At 43.0% G+C, this 26,730-nt stretch overlaps 1 protein-coding gene and 1 non-coding gene across 5 annotated transcripts in view; both read right to left on the reverse strand.

Moving 5' to 3' along the window:
* kirrel1a (kirre like nephrin family adhesion molecule 1a) overlaps nucleotides 1–23,147 on the reverse strand; it is a 41,117-nt gene extending 17,970 nt beyond the window's left edge. For 3 of the 4 annotated variants that reach the window (XM_065950458.1, XM_029279649.2, XM_020645602.3), the window contains exons 1-2: nucleotides 22,873–23,146; nucleotides 4,493–4,642 (exon numbers count right to left, since the gene is read on the reverse strand). In XM_065950458.1, coding sequence (XP_065806530.1) covers nucleotides 4,493–4,642; nucleotides 22,873–22,918 — 196 coding nt within the window. In that variant the 5' untranslated portion in view covers nucleotides 22,919–23,146. Of the gene's footprint in view, nucleotides 1–4,492; nucleotides 4,643–22,872 lie in introns of all 4 variants that reach the window. The other variant, XM_029279648.2, reaches the window with a different exon arrangement.
* Nucleotides 23,148–25,354: 2,207 nt separating this feature from the next.
* On the reverse strand, nucleotides 25,355–25,428 carry trnar-ucu (transfer RNA arginine (anticodon UCU)). Its single transcript has one exon. It is a non-coding gene; the product is annotated as a tRNA-Arg (tRNA).
* Between the last annotated feature and the right edge of the window lie 1,302 nt (nucleotides 25,429–26,730).

Here is a 26,730-nt window from a genome sequence, read left to right on the forward strand (position 1 = left end):
CTGTATTTTGGAGTCGTTGTCCTAACCTTGTCTGTTTTTTTGTTTTTTTTTAAAGATTTATTTTGGGCTTTTTCGTGCCTTTAATGCAGAGAGAGGACAGTGGATAGAGTCGGAAACCAGGGAGAGAGAGCGGGGAACGACATGCGGAAGGGGGCCACGGGTGGAAGTGAACCCTGCTGCTCGAGACGAGAGTCTCAATACATGGGACGCGCGCCCTAACCATTGCGCCACCAGCGCGCCCCTGTCTGTTTGTTTTATTTGTGCCTCATTTGTTATGTATATGTCACCAGTTTGTCACTCTATTGCACCTAATAAAAATAATAATAATAATAATAATGATATAAAGTGTGATTAATCAACACTAATTATAGAGTGCCTAGCAGCTATTCTCAAAGTTTCTATATTAATCTGCTGTCTTTCATGTTTTACACAATATCTGTGTAAGCAAAATGTCCATTCTGAATCCAAAATAAACTGAGAGTGTCGTAAATTCATTCAAATTCAAGCACCAATTCATCAGGTGTCAATATATCCATATTAGAGCCTGACTGATTAATCGGCTGGTCGATATTAGCACAAGTGGCTATCGTTATCGGCTAATTTTATCGCAGACATGCGCTGATACCAGATTTATTCATCAGTCAAGAAAAAAAAATGTATTGTCATTGTGGCATATAATAGGAAATCATATACTCTGATCTTGGTACATTTTGATAGACCAACATCGACCTCAAAATATCAGCCAACAGTATTTTATTGTGCTAAAAAAAAAACGATACTAATACAGGCAAATCTAAATTCCTTGGCTCAGACAACACAAACACTGGTGCCATGATTTTTTGATTTTATGGTGACTGTTAGAGCTTCTCTTGTAGCTAGTTTCAAATCTCTTAACTTTTCCTAAAACTGCTGATCAGGTTAGTTTACATTTCCTACCCTTCTTTTCATCCTTTTGTTGTAGCTAGCTGCTTACTGAAGGGGAATTCATGTCACTACAACTTTAATATCTGAACTTTAACTACAAACAGCGAGTTCATCCCATGTTTCCTGTTTCCTCACATACCCTGGTGGTTTGTGCCAGAATGCAAAAAAAAAAAAAAAAAAGAAAACCACACAGCGCACAGCTTGTAGTGCGTCCTGCTATGAGCAAACATCAGATCTGTGTCATGCATGAAGTGAAATCAAGACTTTTTTCTTTCTCAGCTTAAATGACCCCAGAGACATGTGTGGCCCCTAATGCGCTAGATCTGCACAAACACAAACGCATGACTGAACAAACACATTCACACACAATCATATACATACACACACAAGCCTCTCCGATCCACTCCCCTTCCCCCATCCCACACACGGCCCAGCTGTGTCACTGCCGTACATTCTCACCATTAGGTGGCATCCATGCTCTCTCTCTCTCTCTCTCTCTCTCTCTCTCTCTCTCTCTCTCTCACCAGCAGGGGAAAAAGACGAATGCATTATGACAGCAACGTTTTAGAGGACTCAAATCGACTCCAGTTCGTGGTGCAGAATTCATGTTTGCTGCCCAGACGTAGATCGCATGTGAAATTCTCTGTGCCGCTTCCATGTGCAGCGTCTGAACTGAGCAGCGCTGCCTGCCTAACCTTGCGTGTCCTTGCTTCTGCATGCATGTGTGCAAGAGTGTGTGTGTGCATTGTATATACGTGCATTTGCATGTGAAATGTCGAGAGCGGGGAGAGCGTATGAAAAGCTCAGAGAATAAGGGAGGGGGGGGGACACAGAGGGACAGAGCCTCACACACAAACACACACACTGAGTGTATGTATGCATGAAGCGGCCAGTGTTCATTCACATGTTTTTTATTTAAAAGCTTTGGCTTGAAGCACTGGACCATTACAGTAACAATTTGATTAAAAGAATGGAGAGAAGGAGAGACAGGAAGAACGGAGGAGGGACAGGAGAGGACATAAAAGAGGAGAGGAAGGAAGGGGTTGAGAGGAAAGAGGAGAGTGCGAGCGGAGAGTGTGTCAAGCAAGGTGAGTGTAAGGAGAGAGAGAAGGAGCGACAAGGTAGGGAAGTTAAATGGAGACGAGAAGAGAGGGCTCTGCACAACAGAGGCAGCTGAGAGAAGGAGAGCAAAGAGAGGGAGAGAGAGAGAGGAACAAGAGGGAGCTGGGATGGGGAGGTCGCAGTGGAATAGCATGACAGACATGTGGAGGAGAGGAGAGGTGAGGAGAGGGGACGAGCAGAGGAGCAGAGAGTCATTACTGAGGCCACAGGACTACAAAAATAAGCTCATAGCGTGCAGTGTATGACAGGAAAGAGCAGCAGAGAAAAGAAAAGAAATTAAGTATGAAAGGTAGGAAAAGTAAAAGAAGGAGGAAGATACGTGGAGAATATGGAGAATGGAGCATGTGGAAAACAAGACAACAGCAAGTCACAAATGATACATCCTCCCTCTGGACCAATCAGTTAAAAATATGCACAATTGTTTTGACCAGTAATTGCCCCCCCCCCCGGGCTAATCAGTGCAATTCTGGAAATTCTGCAACACAGCAATAAGATGCATCATTCCCCCCAGTTTTTGTCAAAGTCAGACAACAGACGTCTCAAATTGTTGTTTTTTTGACAAAACAGACAAGCGGGACACTTCATAAATCAAACTGGAAGTGTCTTCACTCGGGGACAAAAATGCAACACAAGTGAACTAAAAGTGCAAAGAGCTACACAACAGGAAAAGAGGGATGAAATGAACCGATGAATTGGGCTCTCGATAAAACGAGATATTAGCCAGTCAGTGTCACCCACTGCTCATATGACAGATTCAATAACGTGATGCTGCTAAAGCGAGTTGAAGGGTGTCAGTTTAATGTGCCCGGGGGAGTGTAGACTTTCCCATGAAACACTGGATGATTTATGCAGAAGGTGGCTAAAGTTAACATCAACTGAAATCAATGCACAGTTTGTCACATTATGGTTTTGATTGGAGAGCGGCTTTTGTAGTCTTACTGTTTTTAGCATTACTAGTATCTAACTGCCGGGCCGTGACATATTTTTAACTGAAACGGGATAGAACCGGTCACAAGATAGATGGCGGGACATAACGTTGGGATGATTGGATTGGATCGTGACCTTCGACAAAGCTTTTTAATTGGTCGAAATATCAGTAAACGTCCCTGAGGGCAGGATGAGTCATCAGATATTTGTACAGATATTTTGATGTAAAACTACTCAGATAATGCTTCATTGTAATATAATGGCAGATTAATGAACATTCAATTTAGAAATGCTGGAATCAAACGGGTACATTTTCAATCTTCTACACTAAACAACGAAGATATCTACTTAAATCTAATCTACAGTTTAATTTCATAAGGTGAAAGGCTCTTTTTCTGAAACCCTTATCATAATGACACATTACATATATCTTTGCACATTTTAAGATTTTTGCATGACCATTTGCAAAGATATTGCCTTCTCTCCCCACACAGGTAACTATGTCCCCTGCTTCTCTATGCTTTGTACATAGGAGATGTGCAAGGACACAAAAGGGAATCAGATGCAGATGGAGCTTTGCAGCATGCAAACCGTAAAATAATTTTCGCAGTGAACAGGGGGAAAAAAATGTGGCCCTTAATTTGCTCCCTGAGGAACACACGAATGAACTGGATTAACAGGTAAAAAAGCAAACAACATAGACATATGCCAACATATACAACATAGCCAGGAATAGTTAGGAAGTAACATAAACGTTTGGTCTATGTAAACCCTCCATTTGTGGGACAAAATGACCAACATCCCCCAGTCTCAGGAGTAATGGAACATCCTACCTTAAAGCAGGTAAAAGAGAGGGGTATGGCCAAGTGACACTGCTCAAGGGGAATGATAGGGCCTTAGTCTGGTTTCTTATCAGCTGAGTTACTCCTCAATGTATCCACATACCCCCTAGTTTTATTATGTGTATGCTTCTGCAAAGTGCGATACAACTACCCCAGTCACTTCAGAAAGACGCACTAAGATTCAAGGACCGTTGATTTGAAAACACAGGTCTAATTAGCAACTACAGAATAGATAGCATGCATGCAACAACAGTGGTACGAGTGCTTTTGTAGTTGGGGGTTGGATTGTATTTCCTAGATCTACTTTAAAGTAATATATGAAATTCTAAACTAAGTTGAGAAATGTTATTTGTGGCACCATATAGTTCTGAGCCTCTGCACTGCAAATGTTGCAGATGCCACAGTAAGCATAAAACAGGCTTTAAACATTTAACATGCTTCCCCTCTGAAATGTGGTATAGCAAGTTAAGCGAGTAAATGGTGGTGCAAGAGAACCAGAGAGAACTCTAAAATAACTTTGACAATTTTCCACTTTCATAACTCTCAACAATGCTGCATAATAATTTGCCTATCAGCAGCTCCGATCCAAAAGTATCAGAGTCAGCTTTGAATCAACCCGTCTTAGTCACATGCTGCACAGAGCACAGGAAGCCTGAGGTGGTTGTGTGATGTCTCACCCCGGAGGTCCTCTCCGATTCCCAGAGCCAGGCCATCCTTGGTCCACTGAACAATGCCTGAGTAGTTGAAGACAACACAGGACAGGATCACCCTCTGGCCCCGCACCACCGACTGGTCTGCCGGCTCCTGAGAGAACCTTGCTGTCCACACTGGAGAAACAGATTGAGGGAAGGGATTGGGAGAAAGAGAGGAACATAAGTTAGGGACTTTTGTTTTATTTTCTCTGTTTACACACTTCAGGCAGACAAGCCACTGTAAAAATTCCCCCAACCACAGATATCACATATTTTTGTGTCTGTGGTTTTATACTTAATTGATTGGAAACTGCATTCCCCCAGCTGAAGTGGAATGCCTCGATTGCCATCTTTGATCACACGTTGGCTTGCGGCCATTAACAGAGCGCCGGAGAGGAGTTAGAACAGCATGGAAAAGACGGAGGTGTCAAAGACGAGGAAATCAGAACAGAGTTAGGGTAGAAAAAAAAGATGGAAGACAAAAGAGATGGTAAACGCTGACTCAGTAGAGAAGAGATCAAACAACAAAAACTTCAGCTATAGGGGTATCTCACACCCCTTTTCTGCTCACGCTTGACTTTTTATTTCTTCAAAACTCTCCAGCTCTCCCTCCCCGTCTCTCTGTTTCTTCATTCCTCCCAATGAGTCATCTCCCAGGCTTCCACTCCCAAAACTACAGTGGCTGTCATTGTCTACTAGACTCTTTCCCTCTTCAGTCTGTAGTCCACTTCCACGGAAGATAGACCGACACTGGCCCACCGACTTACTCTCAAAAAAATAAGGCAAAAAAACTATAAAGCACGCTCAGCTGCTATTGTTCCACACTGTTTGATGACAAGTTGTAATTAGCCGTCGCTTGAAGACATGACACCCGCACAATGGAGGAGAGGCAATCACAGTGGAGGATTTAGATTTTCATTCTCCCAATGTTGTCTCTCCCCCTCGCCCATTTATTCCCAAGAATCTTGTACTGTAGATCATTAACCCAATGCTGCATTGTATACCCCCTCCTCCCCCATTACCTACCCCCCCCCCCGCACTCTATAATGTTGCATGTCCTTTACCTAAACTGCCTTGCTTCTCTCTCTCTGCTTTCCTCTCTGTAATATGTATGCATCCCCACTCGCCTCCTTCACTTTGTACATCCATAATGCTGTCTATGAATGTCCTTTTGCCTGCACTGATTTCTCTCTACCTCTCCCGCTCTACAGTACGCTGTGCTCCTCCTTCTTTCTATATACATACATAATGCTGTATATGTCCTTTTACCCATAATGCTTTCTATTTCTGTGTTCCTCCTCCTCGCTGGTTGGAAGGGGGTTAGAGGCGGACTGTCACAACTCATTTATCACATTAAATATCAGCCCTCCAGCATTTTCTCTCTCTCTCTCTCTTTCTCATCCCTCCGTTTACCCATCTCTCTCTCTTCTCTCACTTTTTTTCCCTCACTCCCTTTTTCTTCACCTCATACCATTTACATCTCTCCTTCTCTCACTTGTCCTCTCCACTTTTTTTTTATCACTTTTTCCCCTCATACACTCTCTCTTATTCCCTCACACTTCTCCCTCTGAGCCCGCTGGCGTTTCTCCAAAGGTTCCAATCTCTCTCACTTTTTTTTTTTAACAACTGCCATATGCCTCTGTACCCAGCCGCACTTGGCCCCCCATGATGACCCCTCGGACCCTATCTCTCACATTTCCTTGCCCTTTCATATACTCGGAGAACATGCACTCTCCCCCTATCATGTCAGATTTGGTATGATGTGCAGAGATACAATATGCCTGATAATACAAAAGGGAACCAGTCATGCAAAAAAAATTTTTCCTAACCAATCATAACAATGGCTTCTGGCAGTGCAGGGCATTAATATGCGGAAGATAAAGGAGATGTGCAAGGATACAAAAGGGAATCAAATGCAGATGGAGCTTTGCAGCATGCATACCTTAAAATAATTTCGCAGTGAACCAGGGAAAAAAAGATGTGGCCCTTAATTTGCTCCCTGAGGAACACCCAAATGAACTGGATTAACGAGTAAAGATAAAAAAAGCAAAACAACATAGAAACAACAATAAGCCAGGAATAGTTAGGAAGTATCATGATGAGCAAAGCCTCCAACTCTAAACATGAAGAAATTGCACCACAAGAACGCATGCTTCAGCAGTCAGGAAATTTGAGTCAGTGCGGACTGCCTTAAGTGATTCTTTGAATCACCACTAAATACTAAATCGTTACTGTATTTTCTGTATCACTAACATGTATGTGGTAGTAATTGGTTGTTGTTGCTCTGTTTGTCTCTATCCTTCTCTTTCTTTCTGTATCTCCATCTATCACACTTTCTAAGCACAACACAGTTTCAACATATGGCTGTTCATCATGAGTCTGGTTCTGTTCAAGGTATCTGCCTCGTAAAGGATGTTTTTTCTTGCCACTGGACAAGGTATTTTACCTGCTCTTTTGTAAAGTGTCTTGAGACAAAATTTGTTGTGATTTGGTGGGATACAAATAAAGATCGATTGATTCATTGATACAAGTATTAGGCTCTAGAAAGTGTTAATGAGTGTCTTGGTTTATTAAGGTTTCAAGGTCAAATCATCACTTTTTTTTCAATCCTCCTGTCATTATTGTCATAAGGTCCTATATTAAAACAAAATTTTCGGCAAAACTTTATCTTTGTTTTGTGGCCATTAAAAATTCATCCTTTCCTTTACTTCAGTGCTTTTTTCACTTGTTTAATAATGTTTTAGCAATGTCAAGAGGACCAAATTAACTTCATTTTTTGTTGTTAAATCTTTAATAAATGACATATAAGGATGTTTTGTCTCCATACTTGACATTTCCTTGTTGCTCATTTAGTCATAAATATTTCATATCACAGAAAAACACTTTTCAAAACAAGTTTTCAGGGACTTTTAAGAGAGCTGTGTTTTAATTCTATCAGGACTCGACTTTTTAGTGTGATTGCTGTTTACTTTGGCATTTATTTGTCTCGCCCAAACTTGGTTTTTTTTCTGGTTTCAACCAAAGTCAGCGGGCAGAACCAAAGTTCTCCTGGCCCAAGATGATATATTAGAATATATTTGCTTAACCCACAATCTAAATCTCAAATATAGAGTTTGATATAACAATGATTTGCTTGGAAATTGCCGAAAAAATTGTTTCAGAATTGTTGCCAATTTTCCTCAGTCATTTGACAAATCAGAAGAACAAATCACTTTTTACAGACTAGTGCCTGCAGTTATTGATTTTTTGGCCACTAGGGGAGCAGCAGAAACCTACAAAGGACTGAAGATTTGCATATTCACACAGTCAAATATAACTGAGTTTCAATAGAATTAATTGGATGTTTTTCTTACTGCAAACTAAATAAAAAAACAGACACTCTTCTTTTTACTCAAGCTTCAGCTTTATTTCCACTAACTCCTGAGGGATGTTGTTTTTTCACTTAACTCAACCAGCTAATTAATATCTGTTCCAGCATTTCTAGTATTTAGTGCCAGGCAAGTACTGTACAGTGGGTTTATCTGAGGTTGTTTTTTGAAACTGCAGTCAACAACTGCTAAAAAAAAACCCTTGATGTCAGTGAAGCACAACAGCAGAGTTGCAGGCTCAAGAAAATTGGGGATTAATAGAAGTTTGTAAGTATGAGCAACCCTTCTCAAACTCAAGTAGTCATGAACTTCTTTCAACATTAAAGTGATGACTAAAACATTATCTTTACTAGGGGTGGTCATCCGAAATGTGAGTAATACATTCATTGAATCACTGGTGCCAAATATTGATTCTTTAAAAAAAACAGATATGGTGCTCTAAACAGATTTCCTTCCAATTTTGGGAAGATTTATATTTTTAGGCTTTTTGTGCTATTGTAGAGATAGGAGAGTGGATAGAGTCAGAAATCCAGGACAGAGAGAGTGGGCAATGACATGCGGTTAAGGAGAAACAGGTCAGATCTTTTAACCCGGGCTGCCCGCTCCGAGGACTACAGCATCTGTACATGGGGCGCATGATGCCCTAACCACTCGGCCACTGGCGCCCCAGATTTCCCTTTAATTTGATCCACCCTGTCACTACTCTATGTCTCCTCATGGTGCTGCTTATGTCATGAATGAGGGGAACCTGCACAGAAGTGGATTGGCCAAAAGACAAGATGAAGAGTGGGGTGATGTCGTACAACAGCGAAAAGAAGTTTAAGGATGAAGCGTGATATGAGGGGAAATTTACACCAAATTGCTGTGAATTAATACATGAATCTGGCACTTTATCTTAAAGGGGCATTTTATGTACCTCAGTTGATCGTCTAGTCATACATCAGTTATTGCAGAATTGCTGTATCGTGATATTACCATTATCTTTGGCCACATATCACATATCGTATTGTGTCTTGAGTTACCCCGCGATTCCCACCCCTTTACAATTTTACTACGTTTTTCATTTTCCATTTACTGCTGATGAATTCAAAAGAATGCTGTAACCCATCATCTCGCATGCTGTCAGTGTTGAGGTTTAAGAGAAATCTTGTGTGAAGATTCAGGACATGTGATGTTGTGGTAATTCTGGTGGAGAAGGCATTAGAAACAAAAGATAATTCCAGACAGCGAGAGAGATTTACTTTAATTTCCTGCAACTTAATTTGTCCGTCAAATGCTAATTACTGAAATGTACAGTGTGGATTTATGCCGTCTTAAAAAAGCATGAAAATCCTTTTCTCAGACATACATGGGTGTAAAAAAAGAGTTTAGCTGGGTTTAAAGTACCCCGCAACCTTGACAGTAGCCTGAGGGCAAGCAAATCCTTTTCTCCACCACTTCAGATTTGCAAGCTGGAGGTATTCCCTCAACTGCCTCAGTAAACCATAAACATAATCCAAAGTGAATACTCCTTAGTGGAGGCTACACAATCTGCAGAGAAAACACCCAGGCAAAGGCTGAGGACTGAAAACACTGACTCATTTAAACATGTGCTCATCGCCTTCTGATTTCCATATTACCCAGTTAACACTTGTCAACATGAGTGTTTCTGCTTGTGTGTGTGTGTGTGTGTGTGTGTGCGCTCATCTACACGCAGAGAGCAGTCAGAGCAAAAAGGCAAGACAGGAGCGTGTATGCGAGGGAGCTTGTATTCTTTCATTATGTGGGTTATGCTGCAGTGACAAATTTAGAGTGTGTCCTGATTTCCTTGAGTCACCGATCCCCAAGATACCACCGGGAGACTTGGAGCACCCCGTCCACACAAAGACCACGGTCACATAAAAGCTGTGACCACATGTACATGGATACACACACATCCACAAAAAAAAACAACAGGCGGCGCAGCTGACCTAACCTTCACCACATGGGCTAACCACTTCCTGTCAACACACACACAAACACAACCACCCTAAACCCCAAACATATAATCGACACATCGAGGCGGTTTCCCAAAACAGGGATTCAACCATCACTGGGACTAAACTGTCAAACTCAGTGGAGCATCTCTATCTCCAATGGGGCGCAGGCCTCAGTTTAGTCTGGGATTAAGCACAGCCCTAGTCAAAGTTTGGAAAAGGATTAGGATTAATCTGGATCCTGGGACAACAGCCCCTGCAGACACAGTGACACCAACCTTGGCTTGTCAAAGCAGACACAAAGCCAGGGGCGAGCACGCACAGCTTGGTCGGGTGACTCACCAAAAAGCACGGCCACCATAGTGTGAACCGCCACAGCAATTTAGCCCGAGAGCACCTCTCGCACCATGCGATGGTGCTTTAATAGTAAGGTAATGAACCGACAATTTGTGGCTGAAAATGACTTAAAGGGTATAAGCATGCAAAAGATGTTTGGAGCTATTTTTAGCCGGCGTGCTGCTCATGTGCCCTGCATTTTTTTTAATTTGCCACACACACCCTGCTGTAAGGTGGTGAATGTCAAAGCTTTCTTTACAGCGTTTGAACACATGCATGCCTCTGCTCTGTGAATGGGACAGGAGATGGAGTTAGGAGTGATGTCATGCAGTAGAGAGGGTTCACCGGTCGCTGTTTTAATACAAACAACATTTTTATGGATTGTGATGCATCCATCTAATTTATCTTTGTGTCTGGCCGTCTCCCTGTACCCCCTCTGCACCCCTCCGACAAAGTCCCCCTTGCCTGCCTCTCCCTCGCTCATCTCCAGCCAATCCCGAAGCCTCGGCTGGATCACAGGCTTGCGTCACCATAGCAACAGCTGACGTGTAAAGTAACTGCCCAAAAAAAAAGTTTTCTGTACGAGCGCACACGCGTATGTGTGCATCTGTGTGTCTGATGAAACCCTCCCTTATGCTCAGTACACCCATTTTCCTGAAAAAAAAAACATTTTTCAATGACCTCATCCTCCCTCCACCTATCCAATTAATAGTCAGGCGGCCGCATTGGTGCCTCATTATTCCTCTCTTTCACTTTCCCCCCTCCACACTCTCCTCACTGTTAGTCAATCCGCTCCAAATTGATTCTGTTATCAGTCTAATTCCATATCGCCGCTGCTGCGTGTGGCCGAACGTGTTGGTGTTGTGGAGCGACTGCCGGGAAAATGAGATGCAGGAGCAGGAGAACAAAGAGACGGCGGCGGCGGCGAGGGTCCACAGACACGGGGCTGTGAAGTGTGATGGAGGAGGATGACATCATTGTTTCAGGACAAAGTTGCAGCCATAGGAGTCATGCGGCACTGACTGGCCCTCCCCCTGTTCGGCTGTATGCGAGCGTGCATAAGTCCAGATGTCAATCCATCAGTCAGTCTGTGTGCATGCTCTGGCGGCTCCGGTTTGGAGTTTTATTTCAATTTGAGAAAACTAGTTTAAAAAAAACAGATTTTTGTGTAAACCTTCAGGAAATATGAATGTATTTTAATAAAGAACATTTCTGTGCATTTTAAATGTGCACCAGCATAGTGTTTGTGTATGCATGCCATGTAGACTTCTGTATACATTTTATGAATATATGCAAAGTGTATCAACTGTATATTTAAGCCTGCAAGTAATAATTAGCTCCAGCACTGATATATCTTGTCAGTCTACATAACACACAATTAAGAGGGAATAAAGACACCAGTTGAAATGTTCTTGGGCTGACTAACCAACCCAAACTATTTATCAAAACTAGACATAACAAGGTTTTAGGAATGTCAAGATATGATTCAGGTTTCTAATCTAAAAAATGTTGTTCAAGCACCGACTGCCCTGCCAGAAATTGCGAGTCCATTTTCCTCCTCTATTATGAACATGACAATGCTCCAGATCGCTTAAAAATCTTTATTCTTCTTTTCCCCTCAGGGACAGTTTATATTATGAACATAACTGTAAATGTGACTAAATAAGTCAGAACGCTACTTAACAGGGTTTACAGGGGTCTATATAACATGAGTATTAGTTAATAAGTGTACAATAATAACCCTAATAAAAAAGTCTGTTGATTAATGTGATATGGGAGACAATGAAGCAGAGCATGTCAACAGCATGATCCATTTGTATGTCAACAAAATGGCATTAAAAAGTGTCTAATTCTTTAACTGGGTCATGTAGTATATGCCGATATGAATCAGAATTTTAGAATAAAGTAAATAAGAAATATTAATATTTAGATATGTTCAGAATATGTGTCTAATTTGGGATCTTTACCAGTCGGAGCTGGCTGTCTGTTGGTGGTCGGCTCTGTGTGTTTGTAACAAAGGATGGGGTTAATCTGAGGATGTACAGTAGCATGTCAACAGGATTATTTGTAGAATTTTCATTTTCCCTATCCATGTAAACACCTAGGAACAACAAGGAATATTGCCTTTTTGGAATTAGTGCCGGAAACTGGAATGTCTTTTTAAAGTTATTTTTTACATGACTGAAGGCTGAATGTAGTCACATCAATGACTTCAGGAGCGGGAGGAGTGTCCAGGTTTGGTTGAACTCGCAAATCCTGAAGAGCTACTGCAGGCTAAGCTGATCCTCCTTTTGAATTTAGATGATTGTAATTTAATGGTCATTTTAAATTAAAGTAAGCATGGGTAACCACCTTAAATCAAAACTGTTGTCAATCAATGTTTTTAAGCCAAATTTAAAAAAAGCAGTGATTCCTCTTAAAAGAGTCCCCATGCAGTACTCCAGTGCACGCCCTTTTCTCCCTCTATTTATCAGCCTGTGGGAACTCTACCACCTGTGCCTGCCTTCTCTCAACAACATGGCCGCCTGCACGATCGCCATAATAACCTGTTACCATGGTGACGGGGCTATAGGAACAAGCGAGAGACATAGATGGAGAGCGGCAGGGAGTGAAAGGAGGCGACCCACTGAGCGTGCTGACACGGTGTCACTCAAACACAAAGGTGACTCCTGGAGGTGGGGACGGAGCTGAGGGAAGATCGGGGGGGGGGGGGGAGACGCAGAGACTCCTTCCTTTGTTTGCTGCATTGTCTGCCTCCTCGCTCCCTTCCTCTGTCTTCCTACCTTGCCGTCCTCCCTCTTACTAGCAGTCGGCGACCTCTCTCTTTCTTCGTCTCCTTTGTGGCCTTGCCCCCTTCTCGTTCCCTATTCACTTCCTTTTGTTTGTCGAGCATCTACTTAAAAATGGTCACTCCTCCTCCTCCTCCTCCTCCTCCTACTTCGTCTTCTTACCTTCACCTGCCACATTATTCCCTTCTTGTGCTTCCTCTCCACCTTCAAGCATGTCCGCTTCTCTTTCTTTCTTTCTCTCCATTACTATCAAAATGGTTGCTGTGGAAACAAGTTTATTTGGAAATGGCGGGAGGAGAATGACTCCTGTGCTTTGTCTACTACTCAGTGTGAATGAGAGTGCACATGCTCTGCTGAAGGTGTGCATTCTCTTTAAATGTGTGTGTTTGTGTGTGTGCAACCCCTCCGTCCTCTGGGTCTCCTCTCATACAAGAATTTCACATCTGAAGAGCTCTATTTGTGCCAAACCTCTGTTACAGACACTGTAACCATGGCTACAGCCAGCGAGGACCACTGACACAATGACAGCCACCGTGGCCATAGCAACCCCAGGATCAGTGTTGGGTAATATGATAATTCATGGACGAGGCATCTGACACATTACGGGCCGCATGAATATGCTCAGGCGCTGGAAAGCCGGCCCCGTCCCTAGTAATCCACGAGTCTTTGTGCGGCCAACATGCCGAGCGGCTGCACAAAGAATCCTCTGCTGTAACCAAGGGTGACCAGAACTAACAATAGCCGTCCTCTGGATAAGCTCAAACAGGGGGGATACATGCATATCAAGCTGCTTCTCTGTAGTTTGTAGCGCAGGGGTCGCCACAGAACCCAACCGGCACAATCCATATGATAATGGATCAATAATTCAACGGCAGCGGTTCCCCATTGATTTCGGGCAGCGACCCATTCCTAAAGCCACACTGCCGCCACAGTCCACGTGATAAAAGCTAGTAAACATGGGGCACCGTCATCTGTGACAGCTTTTCAGATGCTCCACCAAATCACGTCCCGTTACAGTACAGCATGGTAATGGAATCCAGCAGCAGGACTATTTTACAAGCAGCGTCCTGTCGATAAATCACCTCCTCCAAGGTCTGCTTTAATTCAATCCACTGTAATCTAATTTTATTGGTATGTACTGTAGCTTCTTGCAATGTCATCTGTCACAAACCGTCCAATAAAAAGCCAGGGGCCTTGACCTCCTGCAGAGAGCCCCTCACCAATAACACACCACGTCTGCATATACTGTCGCTCTTCAGAGGAGGCTTCTTTGTCGATAGCAAAAATGTTAAATGACTAGAAAGCAAAGTGAGCAGGGTGTTAATAAATCAGAGATGAGCTCTGTCGACTTTTAAAGTTTTAAAGCGTTTGGATGGCAGAAGAAAAAAAGTACAGCAGAGATTGCCTAATGAATGAGGAGCGTTGCATCATGCACATAAATATGTACCAAAAAGCAAGGATTTCCATGATTTCCATGAATTACTCTTGGCGTTATGTGACAAAAAGCACGCCAACATAAAGGCCCTGACACACGAAGCAGACGGCAAAGAACTAGTGGTGATGAAGGCCGCCTGTGGTGTTGCCTCACGTTGCCGTTTCTCTTGGCCAAAAAGTTGCTCTTGAACACACCGCAAAGACTACAGCCCACGGTCAACCACCACATACGATCTGCACATGCGTGAGAGAAAATAACAGCGGTAGTCCGTTGTTATGATACGAGAAGACCATTTTCACACCGCTGTCACTTACCACTATTATAGGTAGTCTACTAATGGAGAATAATGTCTGATAAAAAGTAGAAAATGGAGCTGGCGTTGTCAGCTCTTGATCTTTTAGTGGAAAAAGAAAAGAAGAGGAGGAGGAGACAAATAAGGAGAAACCACACTAATGGGTGAAAGTAGGCCTGGGTGATATGACAAAATTTTTCATCATGTCGTCTTGTTGACGGTGTCTTCTCCTGCTTTGAGCCGGTAGGATCAGCGTTTCCTTCAGTGCCACGATCGCTAATTTGGACTGTATTTTCATTCCGCTCCCAGCGTCTGTAAGGCCGCCTACCCATATCCCTGGGACATGATTGGCTGTTCGTCATCCGTTTCTTTTTCTCTTTAATATCGGGTGGCATCTAGCGTTGAAGACGCATTAGCGCCCCCCGTTTCCCATTGGTTAGATGGTGTTATTACATGTTGAAATCTATCAAACTTTTATTGAACATTTTTAACATTTATATTGACAAAAAATCAAGGGGCTTTTCTGAACCTGTGACGAGAGCTGCAGATAAATGAAACCTCCAAACAGCCAATCAGAGAGATTCCTCTCACCGACCGTGCCGACACCGACGCTGGAGCTGGACGACCTAAGTCTGCGGACCTGCTAGTCCGTTGTTGTGCTGCTAAATTGTGACTAGGTCCCTATAGGTTCCAGTTAATGGTAATGTTTTAAGCTATGGCACACAGTGGTATACATATGAACACTAACAAGCTTCCTACATGTAGTAAAACTTTGTTGAAGGCCAAACATGTAAATACACCAGATTCCCATGAACAGGTCCATAAAAAATGTATTTCCTCAATTTGCTGTTCCAGATCATTTCCCCCACGTCATTTAAACCAGTATCAGGAGCTGTGGGTCAATCTAATCATGAAATCATTCCAACTGAAGATTTCTTAACACCTGTTTACACTGGATGTGATGTCCCACACCCAGGTGTTCACAAGTGAATTTAATCAGAAGAATTGTGTGAAATAGTCAAAAAGTGATGAATACATCATGCATTCATCTTCCTCAAGGCCTACCTTTCAACACCAAACCCATTCAGCTCCATCTCTTTGACATGTGTTTCATTAGCTCCCTGAAGATGGATTTGGATTGTCAGTCGAGGGGCGGTAGTCGCCATTATTGTTTTCCTCTTAATCAGGCAACAGCGTCAATCATAGACGGTTTGTTCCAATGTTCCTCCTCACCAATAAATGTCAAGATGGTGGACATGCACAAAGAGAACACAATGATCATGTTACATTGTTTAAATGCTACAGTTTTCTCTTGATCAGTGAATAAAAAAGATTTAGCCTCCAAAGTCATTTTTTTTTACACTAATGTGGATTTGAAGCGTTTCATTTCTTTTGGGGCTTTTCAACCGACTCTAATTCATAACCTTCTGTCAGACTTCACTGTGTAACAGCACAGAAGTCTGAAGCTGTCTGAAGCCAGAAGAGTGGACATGACTTGCTCTGATGTAAACTAGGTTAAGGCCAATCAGGAACTAAAAATATGGGGAAGCTAAGTTAAGGTAAGCATGGCCTCAAGGGTATCATATTAAGCCAGCATAGCTGTCTTTGCATCTGCACAAGATGGTTTTAATGACCGGACTCCAAGGCCATTGATGATTATTACCACTAAGAGATGGCTCACTCATTATTTGTAGTCGGGAACAATTTAGCCTGCAGGCTGTTATACTACATGGCGAGGGGGACGGCGGGCATTGCGGTACTGTGGTAGCGGATTTAGTCGGAAGGTTGACCCTAATGTTGTTATCGTAAAGGGAAGATGGATGGAGCAAGTCGAATATCTCCCCCTCTCTCTCTCCCCCTCCCTCCCTCCCTCTCTCTCTCTCTCTCTCGGTCCTGTCCCTGTAGAGGAGCAGGAACTGGGAGAGCAGAGAAATGAAGTGACATCATCAGCGTCAGCCACATTCCTGCGGAGGGAGGGGGAGGGAGGGGGGAGGCAGGGAAGAGGAGGAGGAGGAGGAGAATGTCCCAAAACTTTTGAGGTTACAGGACCGACATCCCCCCTCCCCCATCCCCTTAACACACACACACACACACACACACACACACACACACACACACACTCATGCACACACAAATGCATCCATTCTCCCTCCTTCTGCTTGTGTGTGTTTTCCAGCGCACGTTGGTGTGTGTGTGTGTGTGTGTGTGTGTGTGTGTGTGTGTGTTTGCGAGTGTGTTACAGTACATAGACTCCTCTTCCTCATCATGCGCTCCCTGTTTTAATTCATGTGCTTCTCCTCCTGTCCCCCCCCCCCCAAAAAAAAACTCATACCACCCCCTCTCCTCCCCTCGTCTCTTTCTCTCTCCACCGACCAGAGGAATGCAGGAACCACATCTGGAACTTATTAGAGAGCGAGAGAGAGAGAGAAAGGGGTAGATGGAAAGAGAAGGAGAAGTAATGGATGTGGTGGTGGTGGAGTTGGGGGTGGGGGGGCTGTGGAAGAAGAAGAAAAAAAAAAAAGGAGTCAGATTGAGAAAAAAGAAGTCCAGGAGGGGACAGAAAGGGGAAAGGAATGAACTTTGGTAAGCAAAAAAAAAAGACTCATGTTGGGAGAGGGACCCAAATGTGCCAAAACAAAAGTTAACAGCAACACTTATAACGCCAATTAACCTCGGCAGAAAAGGGGGCATGTGGGGGGGGGCAAAGAAAAAAACACAGAATGTCCTATTGAAAAAATAAAGAGGTCCAGGAGGGGACAGACAGAGGGAAGGAATGGACTTTGGTTTTAAAAAAAAAAGGCTCATGTTGAGAAAGGGGCCCGAATGCGCCAAAAGGAAAGCTAATAGCAACTCTGATTAATGCATATTAACCTCAGCAGGGAGGGGGCACGAGAGTGGGGGGATGAGTCAGATTGAAGAATGAAGAGAAAGAGCAAAAGGAACGAACTCAGTAAGAAGACAGCTGAGAGAGGGACCCAAATATGCCAAAGAAAAAGTTAACAGCAATTCAGAGTAATGCCAATTAACCCCGATAGCGACTGGGCAGAGGAAGAGGGGGGGGAGGGTCAGGCTGAGACAAAAATGTGACGGGTAAAAAAAAGGGAATGGTTTAAACTTTGGTTGGCAGAAAAAAGGGCTCATGAAGGAAGAGGGACCAAAGAGAAAGTTAACACCAACTCCGGTTGATGGCGGTTAATCTGAGTCGAAACTGAGAAGGGTAAAGGGCAATTTAAAAAAAAAAAAAGGTCCAACAAGGGTGAGAAAGAGGAATGGAATGATCTTGGGTAAAAAAGTTTGGAGAGGAACATAAGTCAGCCAAAAGATAGTCAATAGCCACACCAATTAATGTGAATTAACCTCAGCAGGGGACGGGGAGAGGAAAAGGAATTCACTCTGGTAAGTACAAAAAAGGCTCATGTTGGGAGAGGGATCTAAATGACTCTAAAAAGATAGAAAACAGCAAAACAGATTAATGCCAAAAAAAACCTAGGGAGTGATGGTGAGGCGGGGTAAGGGTTAACAAAAATGGGAAAAACTGAAAAATACTTCTTTTGGAAAGGGACAGTAAGAGGAAACTTTGGGAAGCAGAAAAAAGGTTTAGTGTACGTTGGAGAGGGAAACAAATATGCTAAAAAAGATAGCAACACTGGGTTAGTGTATGCTACCCTCAGCGTGGGAGGGGCAAAGATAAAAGTCAAATTTAATAAAAAGTGGAAGTGAGAGAATACATTTATGGTCCCATGCTGGGAAAGGGATCTAATTGCGCTTTAAAGAAAGTAAACATTAACACGGATTAATGCCAATTAACCTCGTCAGGAAGAGGGCGGGGGGAAGAGCCCTCCGTTTGAGGTTCAATCAGTCCTGATTCCAGCGCACTGTAGCCTTTGAACCGGCCTCGACCATATTCTGTGTGAATGAGCAGCTTCCCCGTCCCCTCTGAGGGAGCAGTCGAGCCTGAGTAATCGTCCCTTTCTCTCTGCCACCGGCCTCCCAACCCACCACTCCTCCTCCTCCTCCTCCTTCATCCACGTCCCTCGCTCCACTCTTGTGGCTTGCTTTTTTTTTTTTCTTTTTCACCCAGCACACCCTCCTTCCCTGCACTACAATACTGCCCCCCCACCTCCCTCACCCTCCACCTCACCACCTCTAAACAAACCCCCCCCCCCAAAAAAAAAATAAAAGTCTAATCACTCACGATCGGGCTTCACCCACCTGCCCACAAGACCACCCCTCTTTGTCCACCCTCCTTCTCCCCCAAAACAACTTTTGCTGTAACCGACCCCAACGCCCCCGCTGCCCCCCCCCCCCCCCCCCCCTTCTCCATCACCTCACTGCAGAATGTGGCCCATGCAGTATGGGGGAAACAAGGCCAATAGATTCAGTCAGATGTGATGAAGTGTTCCTCTCTTGCTCGGGGGACTCTGCATAAAGAAACAATTTTAAGGGGATGTGTGTTTTTTTTTCCTGTTTTTTTTTGCCTTCTTCTTTTTATAACTTGGATGCCCCCGGCCTGTCAAACACAATCAGACTACAAGGCCTTTTTAATCCTGGGGCTTCGTTTGGGAAATGTTTGTGTAGCTGCCGGGGGATGCTGAAAGGAATTTTGCACACTTTTTTTTTTTTTTTACCTATGACCACAAGTTTGACAACAAAACAATCCGACTATAAATTCTATAAAAATATTCCAAATTCACTCTTAAGTAGATCTTTAATTTTCATTTGAAAAAGCTTTACAGGACACTCATGTCCACAGGAAACATATCAACATGTCACACTTTGACAAACACCCGCTAAGACAGAAATGTTAAGAATTTGTTGATTGAAGGGAACCCAACGGGGGGACAAGAGGCGTGGATGTACAATATAACATGATGGGCTCCATTCCCACATTAAGCTTTACAACTGCTTCACTGATTGCTTTCAGTGGCTTATGTCAATTAGAGATGCTTTTTTTTCCTCCTGTAAACAGGCTTCATTCAGTTCCCGTAAGAATAAAAAAACATGACCTGGATTCCCACATTAACCCATCGGTAGGATGCTCCAGAGTCTCGCTCACTTGGATCAAAATGAAAAATCAGTAACTTCTGCCTCGCTACATATGTCACTCCAGATCTATACTCGACGCCCCGCACAGGGTTCACTATTTGCACCACCGCAGCATAGCTGGTTAGCCTTGAAGCCATGGCTTTCAGGAAGGTTCATGATGGAGCTATAAATAGTTCCATAAGGGGGTAATCCACAAGACCCTCAATGGAGGATCAAGGCGAGTGGGTTCCCGATTGTTGTCACGTTTTCTTCTTAAACTGTAACAGCCATTTATCTGAAAAGCAAAGAAACTTTTCCCAAGTGCAGTTTTAGTCATTATTACAGCCCACAGTTTGTGTCCCCATTCTTTTGTAACCAATTTTAGAGGAAGCATTTCTCACTATCTGCACAGGCTTAATGAGATGGAGGGTCCGTCTACATGAGATTAGCTCGGGCTGACTTCACGGTTTGTTATTTTATTAAAGAAACAAATAACATGTGCGGCGGATTTCTTCATCTTCATGTATTTAGAGTTACAGTTTATGAATCCGGGATGAAGAGCAGAGCGATTGGAATTTGTTTGGGTATAAATGTGACACATTACTTCCAACAAATCAGCAGTTTTACCAGAGTTTTAGTATCTTTATGAGTCTCCTCTCGTCCTCATTCTTTTGTTTGGGCTCATATCTGAGTCATTAAACACATAATAGTAGATCCACTACTTTCTTGATCTAACACCCCTTGAGGATCCTTTTTTTTTGTTCTGGGTCTAAAAAGCCCCCTCGAATGCATCTGACTCTTCCAACATCTGAATCTTCCCTCTTTGCCGAGCTCTACACAGGAATCCGTCTGAGGTCTATGATTCACGTCTGGGCTGTGTGATTCAGAGCCTGAGCGTACAGTACAAGGCGGCGGCGGCAGAGGCAGCAGCAGCTCGTGGCCTCGGTCCGCACAAAAGGACAGAGGCTGACAAATGGTACACCTGCGTCGGAGCCTTTTGTCCGAGTCAGCAGTTGAGTCTGGGCTATAGGTGCTGCGAGTCCGACCTCGAGGCTCCCGGCTCATTAGGAAGTGAAAGGAGTGTGTTTGCAGTGATTGATTATGCAGTAACATTTAACAGCTGCGTTAATGGCGGAGCTTGCTTGGGACTTATTACCAGGCTGGTATGTAGATACACAAGGCCGGGGTACTAAATCTGTCCCTCCAGAGAGGCCGTAGTTAGTCCTGGTTGCATCTGTATCATTGAACATGAATAAATTAAAAACACTCAGATTCCCGGGCTTAATTAGCTGCTGCTCTAATAAACATCCAATCATTAGCACTAGTAGGCAATTACATGTGTGCAAATTGCAGCCCATAAAAATACTGTTTTACTTGTCGAATGAAAAGATTAACAGTCTGGGTGCTCTTCTGACAAAAAAAAAAAAAAAAATCCCAAAATGAGTGTTATCTCTTGTGAGGCTCTCTGGATTGTGTTTACCACTCTTTGCATGCTCCGTAGTGCAACATTTTGAGATTTTACACCCATTACATCATTTTAATCTTAGTGGACAAAACGCAGCCTGCTAATCTTGTCTCCAGGAAAAACACTTGAGAGTCAATGTCTGTGTTTGTGTGAGAGTCCAACATGAAGTAACGATGGATTTTACACCGTGTGGTAACAGCGGCAGCATCAGACAATAGGACACATGGTTCCAGTCATGTTGTGTGTGTGCGTGTGTGTGCGTGTGTGTGTGTGTGTGTGTGTGTGTGTGTGTGTGTGTGTGTGTGTGTGTGTGTGTGTGTGTGTGTTTAGGCACATCTGTAAGGTGTGTGTCAGTGAGGTAGTCATGTGTGGACTTGGTGGTTTATGAAACAGGACATGTGACAGTAACAAGTATGTCTGTTTTTGAAGTTTGGATCATTTTTACACTGTGTCGCATGTGGACTCGTTGAGCACCTGATGAAAAGCTCCTCGCTGTGTGCACATCGCTGTGTGTTCCTCGCTATGTGCACATATCTGTGTGCTTAGCCTGAACCCCTCAGCAACACACTATGGGTGGATGCGAAAACGCAGCGAGCTCGGCTGAGCGACACAAAGCCTGGCAGACACAGTGACATCATCCCTTTCCATACCTTCCCTTCCCCGAACACGCCCCCCCCCCCCCCCCCCCCACCTATGATGAAGTGGTCTACTGGTCCAGCCAGTCGCCTGGTGCACGCTCCCCAGTCAGCAAAGGTAGACAATAGGAATGAAAAATGGGATGTTTTTGCAGTGACGACACACAAAATGTGCTTCGATCAAACAGGTAGCTTTATACAAATGGACATCCATCCTTTCCTTCCTTCCTCATCCTCCTCTTCTTTCAGCCTCCTGTCTCCCAGCAACTCAGCTGCAGCTGTGATTATCCTAAGCCAATAGCCTACCTGGCACCCCACAGGTACACAGGGGGGAACAGATGCATGGGCGCCGCTGCTGCAGGAGCCTCGTTGCGCTGATGAAAACTGCACACAGGAATGCAACAGAGAGGGAGAAGCGGGGCTTTGTGTCGGACACACAGGTAGCTGCAGAAGGGTGGTGTGTGTGTGTGTGAGTGTGTGTGTGTGTGTGTGTGTGTGTGTGTGTGTGTGTGTGTGTGTGTGTGAGGAGAGGGTGAGACAGAGGGGGGGTTTAAGAGCTATCTTTCACTACAGGATCACTACATGGGGATGGTAGCAGTGGTGTCATTGACTTACAAGCAGCGTGGTTAGTGCTGCTGGCATGTAGAGCAGCGTCTGCTCAATCACTGTCATTCCCGTCACGTCCTCCGCGCCTCACCACGGCACCGTCTCGATCACGGCACCGTGGCACCGTGGGGTTTGTCAGAAGCAAAAAGGTCATTTCATTTTGGCCGATGTTAAAAAAAAAAAAAAAAAAAAAGTGTGGTTATCAATTGGTGCGGTGTCACACACACGCAGTCACCCACACGCCTTAAGGTGATCCATTACTGCGGTTCATAAGGGAATGCTATGAAATGAAATTCTCTTTTTTTCTCCTCTCCAACACACACATGCGCTCCTGAAGGCATGCCGACGCACAGAGGGCTCCGTGTGTTTTCAAGCCTTTGTAGTTTCAAACAAAAATCACATTTTTGACACTATTCACCGGATGTGTTTGTGTTAATAAGAGAGAAAATGCATTCTTACCAGTTTGAAAACTCAACACCAAACTCAGGAGCAGCAGCCTCTGCATGGTTCAGCCGACCAATAAGTCCGTTATTGGCTCAAACCTCCGTGAGGACAGCATCAAAAAGCGGGAGTTTACTGACTTTCAGGATAATTATACAAAGAAAATAATCCTCCTCGTTTGTCCCCCTGACTTGGGTTAGGGTCGCTCAGCTTTTACACCATTTCACTGCTTTTTTTCCTCCACCTCTCTCCTCTTCTTTGCTCTCCAGCGACTGTCCGTTTTCTACTCTACACCGAAGCGTTAAGCTGGCGATGACGACACGAGAAACTTCCGGTCTGTTCCTTCAAGATAAAATCGAAGAAGTTGGCAAAACATGTAAAAAAAAAAAACACGGAAACTTCTTTTGAGGAATTAAATCTATAGCCTTTAAAAAATATAATTTAATATAATCAGTAAACACAGTAGTCATATGATGCCTATAGGCCTAATAATCTCACAAAAACTGTTATTTAAAAAAAACAAAAACGAAAAGGTAGCTGCTTCCTTCGAAATAAAAGCATCTCAGGGGTTTGTGTTGATTCTTGAGGTGTAATAGTGAAATACAATCTTTATTAATTGTCGTTTTGCAGAGCATTTTTTCCAAACAGGGGTTTTGGGGGAGATAATTTCCCCTCGGGATTTATAAAGTATGTAAAACAAATACAACAAATTACTTTTATGTTTAATTATTTAACGCTCAGCTTTATGAGGATAAATCATGATACATTCAACTTTAAAAATATTATTGTGGTAAATTATAAAAACATAAAATATTCATTTTGGATTTATTCAAACAAATGACAAATTCCCCCAACAATAAAGTGTGTTGTATCATAAACGACTAGTAGGCTGTTTATTAACATTTCAAGATTCATTTTTCACAACCTAACTTAATTAAAAATAATAATAATTTTAAAGATAACTCGTTGAGTGTTACCACGCTCTCTTCCGGTTTGGTCCACGCTGTAATCTTTCTAATTTGACATCATAATCATTAACCGGGCATTCCTCTCTCTCTCTCTCTCGCTCTCGTTTGCCTCTGTCTCTGTCTCTCACGTCAGCAGCACCACAGCACTGCCCCCTTTTCTCTCTCTCTCTCTCTCTCTCTTCCTCTGGCTCTTGCTAAGGCCAACATCGGCACACATGCACACAAAAAAACTACAGTTCATATTAAGTAAATAAATAAATAAATAATAAACCAGCTTAGAGAAGCATAATCATTTTGACACTTTTGCTGTCGTGTTTGTTTTTTCTTTTTGTTTTGCGCTATCAGGTCACAGAATAATATTTACCTCTACTCCAGTATCATCCTTATTTCATCATTCAAACAGGCTAGTTATTGAACCAACACACATCCATGTATTCATTTGAGTGGACTGTAGATACGAACCTTATCAGGCTGATATGCATGAGAAAATGAGGGTACTATTTTACAAATAATGTACTAATAATACAATAAACATGAAGTGACTGTAGTGACTGTAGTGACTCAGTGTAACAGGAAGACGTGACACTTGTAGAATCATTTTACCTCCTATGAGGCATTAAGCACTTGTGAATAAACATAATGTGGTCTTCAGATTCTGGTGATACTGTCTCTGTCACAGCTCAGTAAGTTCGCACAGTGAGCCGGTTCCTCTCGTTTCAGAAGAGGGGGACACACACACACTGATGCTGGAGCGCCCTCTTGCGTCCGTGACCCGGAACGACCCTGCGGGAGCAGTTTGGTATTTACTTATTTGGTTGGTAGAAAACATTTACGTCGTAATTAGTCAAACATGTGGGTTATAGGTGGTCATATCAACACAGTTATCTGAAAAACATTTAATTTAAAGACAATCTTAAATATTGTTTTATGCATACAATACATGATGAATAGGATTTTTTATTTATTTAAATACAATAATTGTTTTCCTTATAGACCACACTGTTCAAGAGCCAACACATCTACGTTTTTGCAGAAGATACCACGAGCAAAAACATCCATCTATAAACATCTGTCTCAATGTAGCTCGGGTTATGATGTCAACTTCCCTTTTCACGAGAAATCCAGATAAAAAAAAAGCAGCACTAAGAAAATAAAATTCATTGTAAGAGACCTCAGGATTAAAGGCTAAGTCAAATACAGCGTGTGCATTTTTTTTTAGATATTATAGAGATTGCATTTTCGATCCCAGGAAGTAAAAAAAAATAGAATAAAGGAACAGACAGTCTTAAACGATTCATCTTAATTATATCTGGACAATCTCTAATCCAGATTTCTCATGATAAATGTATTTTAGTATTAGATGTAAAATCAGTTAAAGGATGTAGAAGAGCAGTGATGGGGCATCTCTCGTTATTGCATCAACTATTGGGATCAAATATCAAGCCTTGAGAATCCGCAGCTAAAACATCATCCCTTTTGTTACAATCAGTTAAAAATGACCGCAGGTCTACCGTGTGGCCCACAGAGTGACTCATCTCTGCCGGGACTCGAACCCGGAGCCTCTGGATTAGAAGTCCAGCGCGCTATTCCATTGCGCCACAGAGACTGCGCCAGGATAACTCGGGTCTGGCACGGTTTAGATACTTCATATCCTCCTATATCACCGCTCTCTGCATCCTCGCAGCATCAGGACCAGTCATGGCGGACATGTTTGTAGTACCGGGGGCCGACCACCAGAGGGCGCGGCTGCCACACTCTGAAGTGGGAGCTGCGTCAAGTGAGCCTGCATGCAAAGGGAAGTGGATGACACGAGTGTAAAGAAATAAAAGTCAGCGTACCTTTACATAGCGCTGCAGTATGTGATCGTTAACAGTGCTTTTATTTTGAAAGGCCTAAATTAGGAAGCTTGTTTTATTCAAGCTGTTTTAACGTTTTTCTAACAGCATCCTCTGAGCCAAAATGGTGCCCGTTGGAGCAGTAGCCTATCTTTTCTTTTGGTAGTATTTATCAGGGTGTTTTGTCGGCGTTTATAAAAGAAAAGTGGACTATGTGAGGTTTCAATATTGTATTTAGCTTTAATGTGTATTTTTTTAAATCGAATATCGCCGTTTTTAAATAATAGGCGGAGCAAAAAAAAAAAGCCTATTTCTATTTATCAATGAAATAACAGAATCAGATAGAAATAGCGTTAATAAATATCAGATGGTGCCATACATCTCTATTGCAGCTGAGTCAAATCGTGTATTTTATTCAGTATAGGCTAAATTAGACGTTTTCGGGGGGGGGGGGGGGGGGGGGGGGGGTCCTACACAGTCGTCGTCCTGCTGTAATATGGAAATCGCCGTGTTACACCGAGATTGCATCAGATAACCAATTACAGTGCACACGCCTTCCGCCACAGCGTGACACTGTGACACATTTCATGTAGTCTCGCTGTCTTTGAACTCACTTTTTGTCAAGGACACTTCAGAACAAAGGAGCAGATCTTTTTTGTTCTGTTGTGCTGCTGGCTGTGTTGAGTTTTCAGATAAGATATCAGAGTGAGGTCCAAAACCCTTTTCTTCTCACCAGGGTCACAAAAATAATAATAATTATGTAAACTGTTAAAGCCTCATGTAAGTCTGCGTCCAGTCATCTTCTTAGTCTCACCAAAGATAATATTTTATACATTTTTTAATTTATCTTTTTTTTTGATAGGGACAGAAAAAAAATACATAGACCAACTGAAAACAACAATTAATCTAAAAATAGGCCTAAATTATTGTAGTCATTTTGGACTGTAAACCAACAAGAGACAGAATCTGAGCAGATTTAGCCGACATACAGTACATAGCCAACTAGCCACTTTGTTTCCATTTGTAGGCTAAGTGTTTGTTTTTGTAATTGATTATGTGTTGTTTGTTTGTTT

Source organism: Labrus bergylta, chromosome 22 (genome assembly GCF_963930695.1).
Source record: "Labrus bergylta chromosome 22, fLabBer1.1, whole genome shotgun sequence".
In the NCBI taxonomy this organism is placed as follows: Eukaryota; Metazoa; Chordata; class Actinopteri; order Labriformes; family Labridae; genus Labrus; species Labrus bergylta.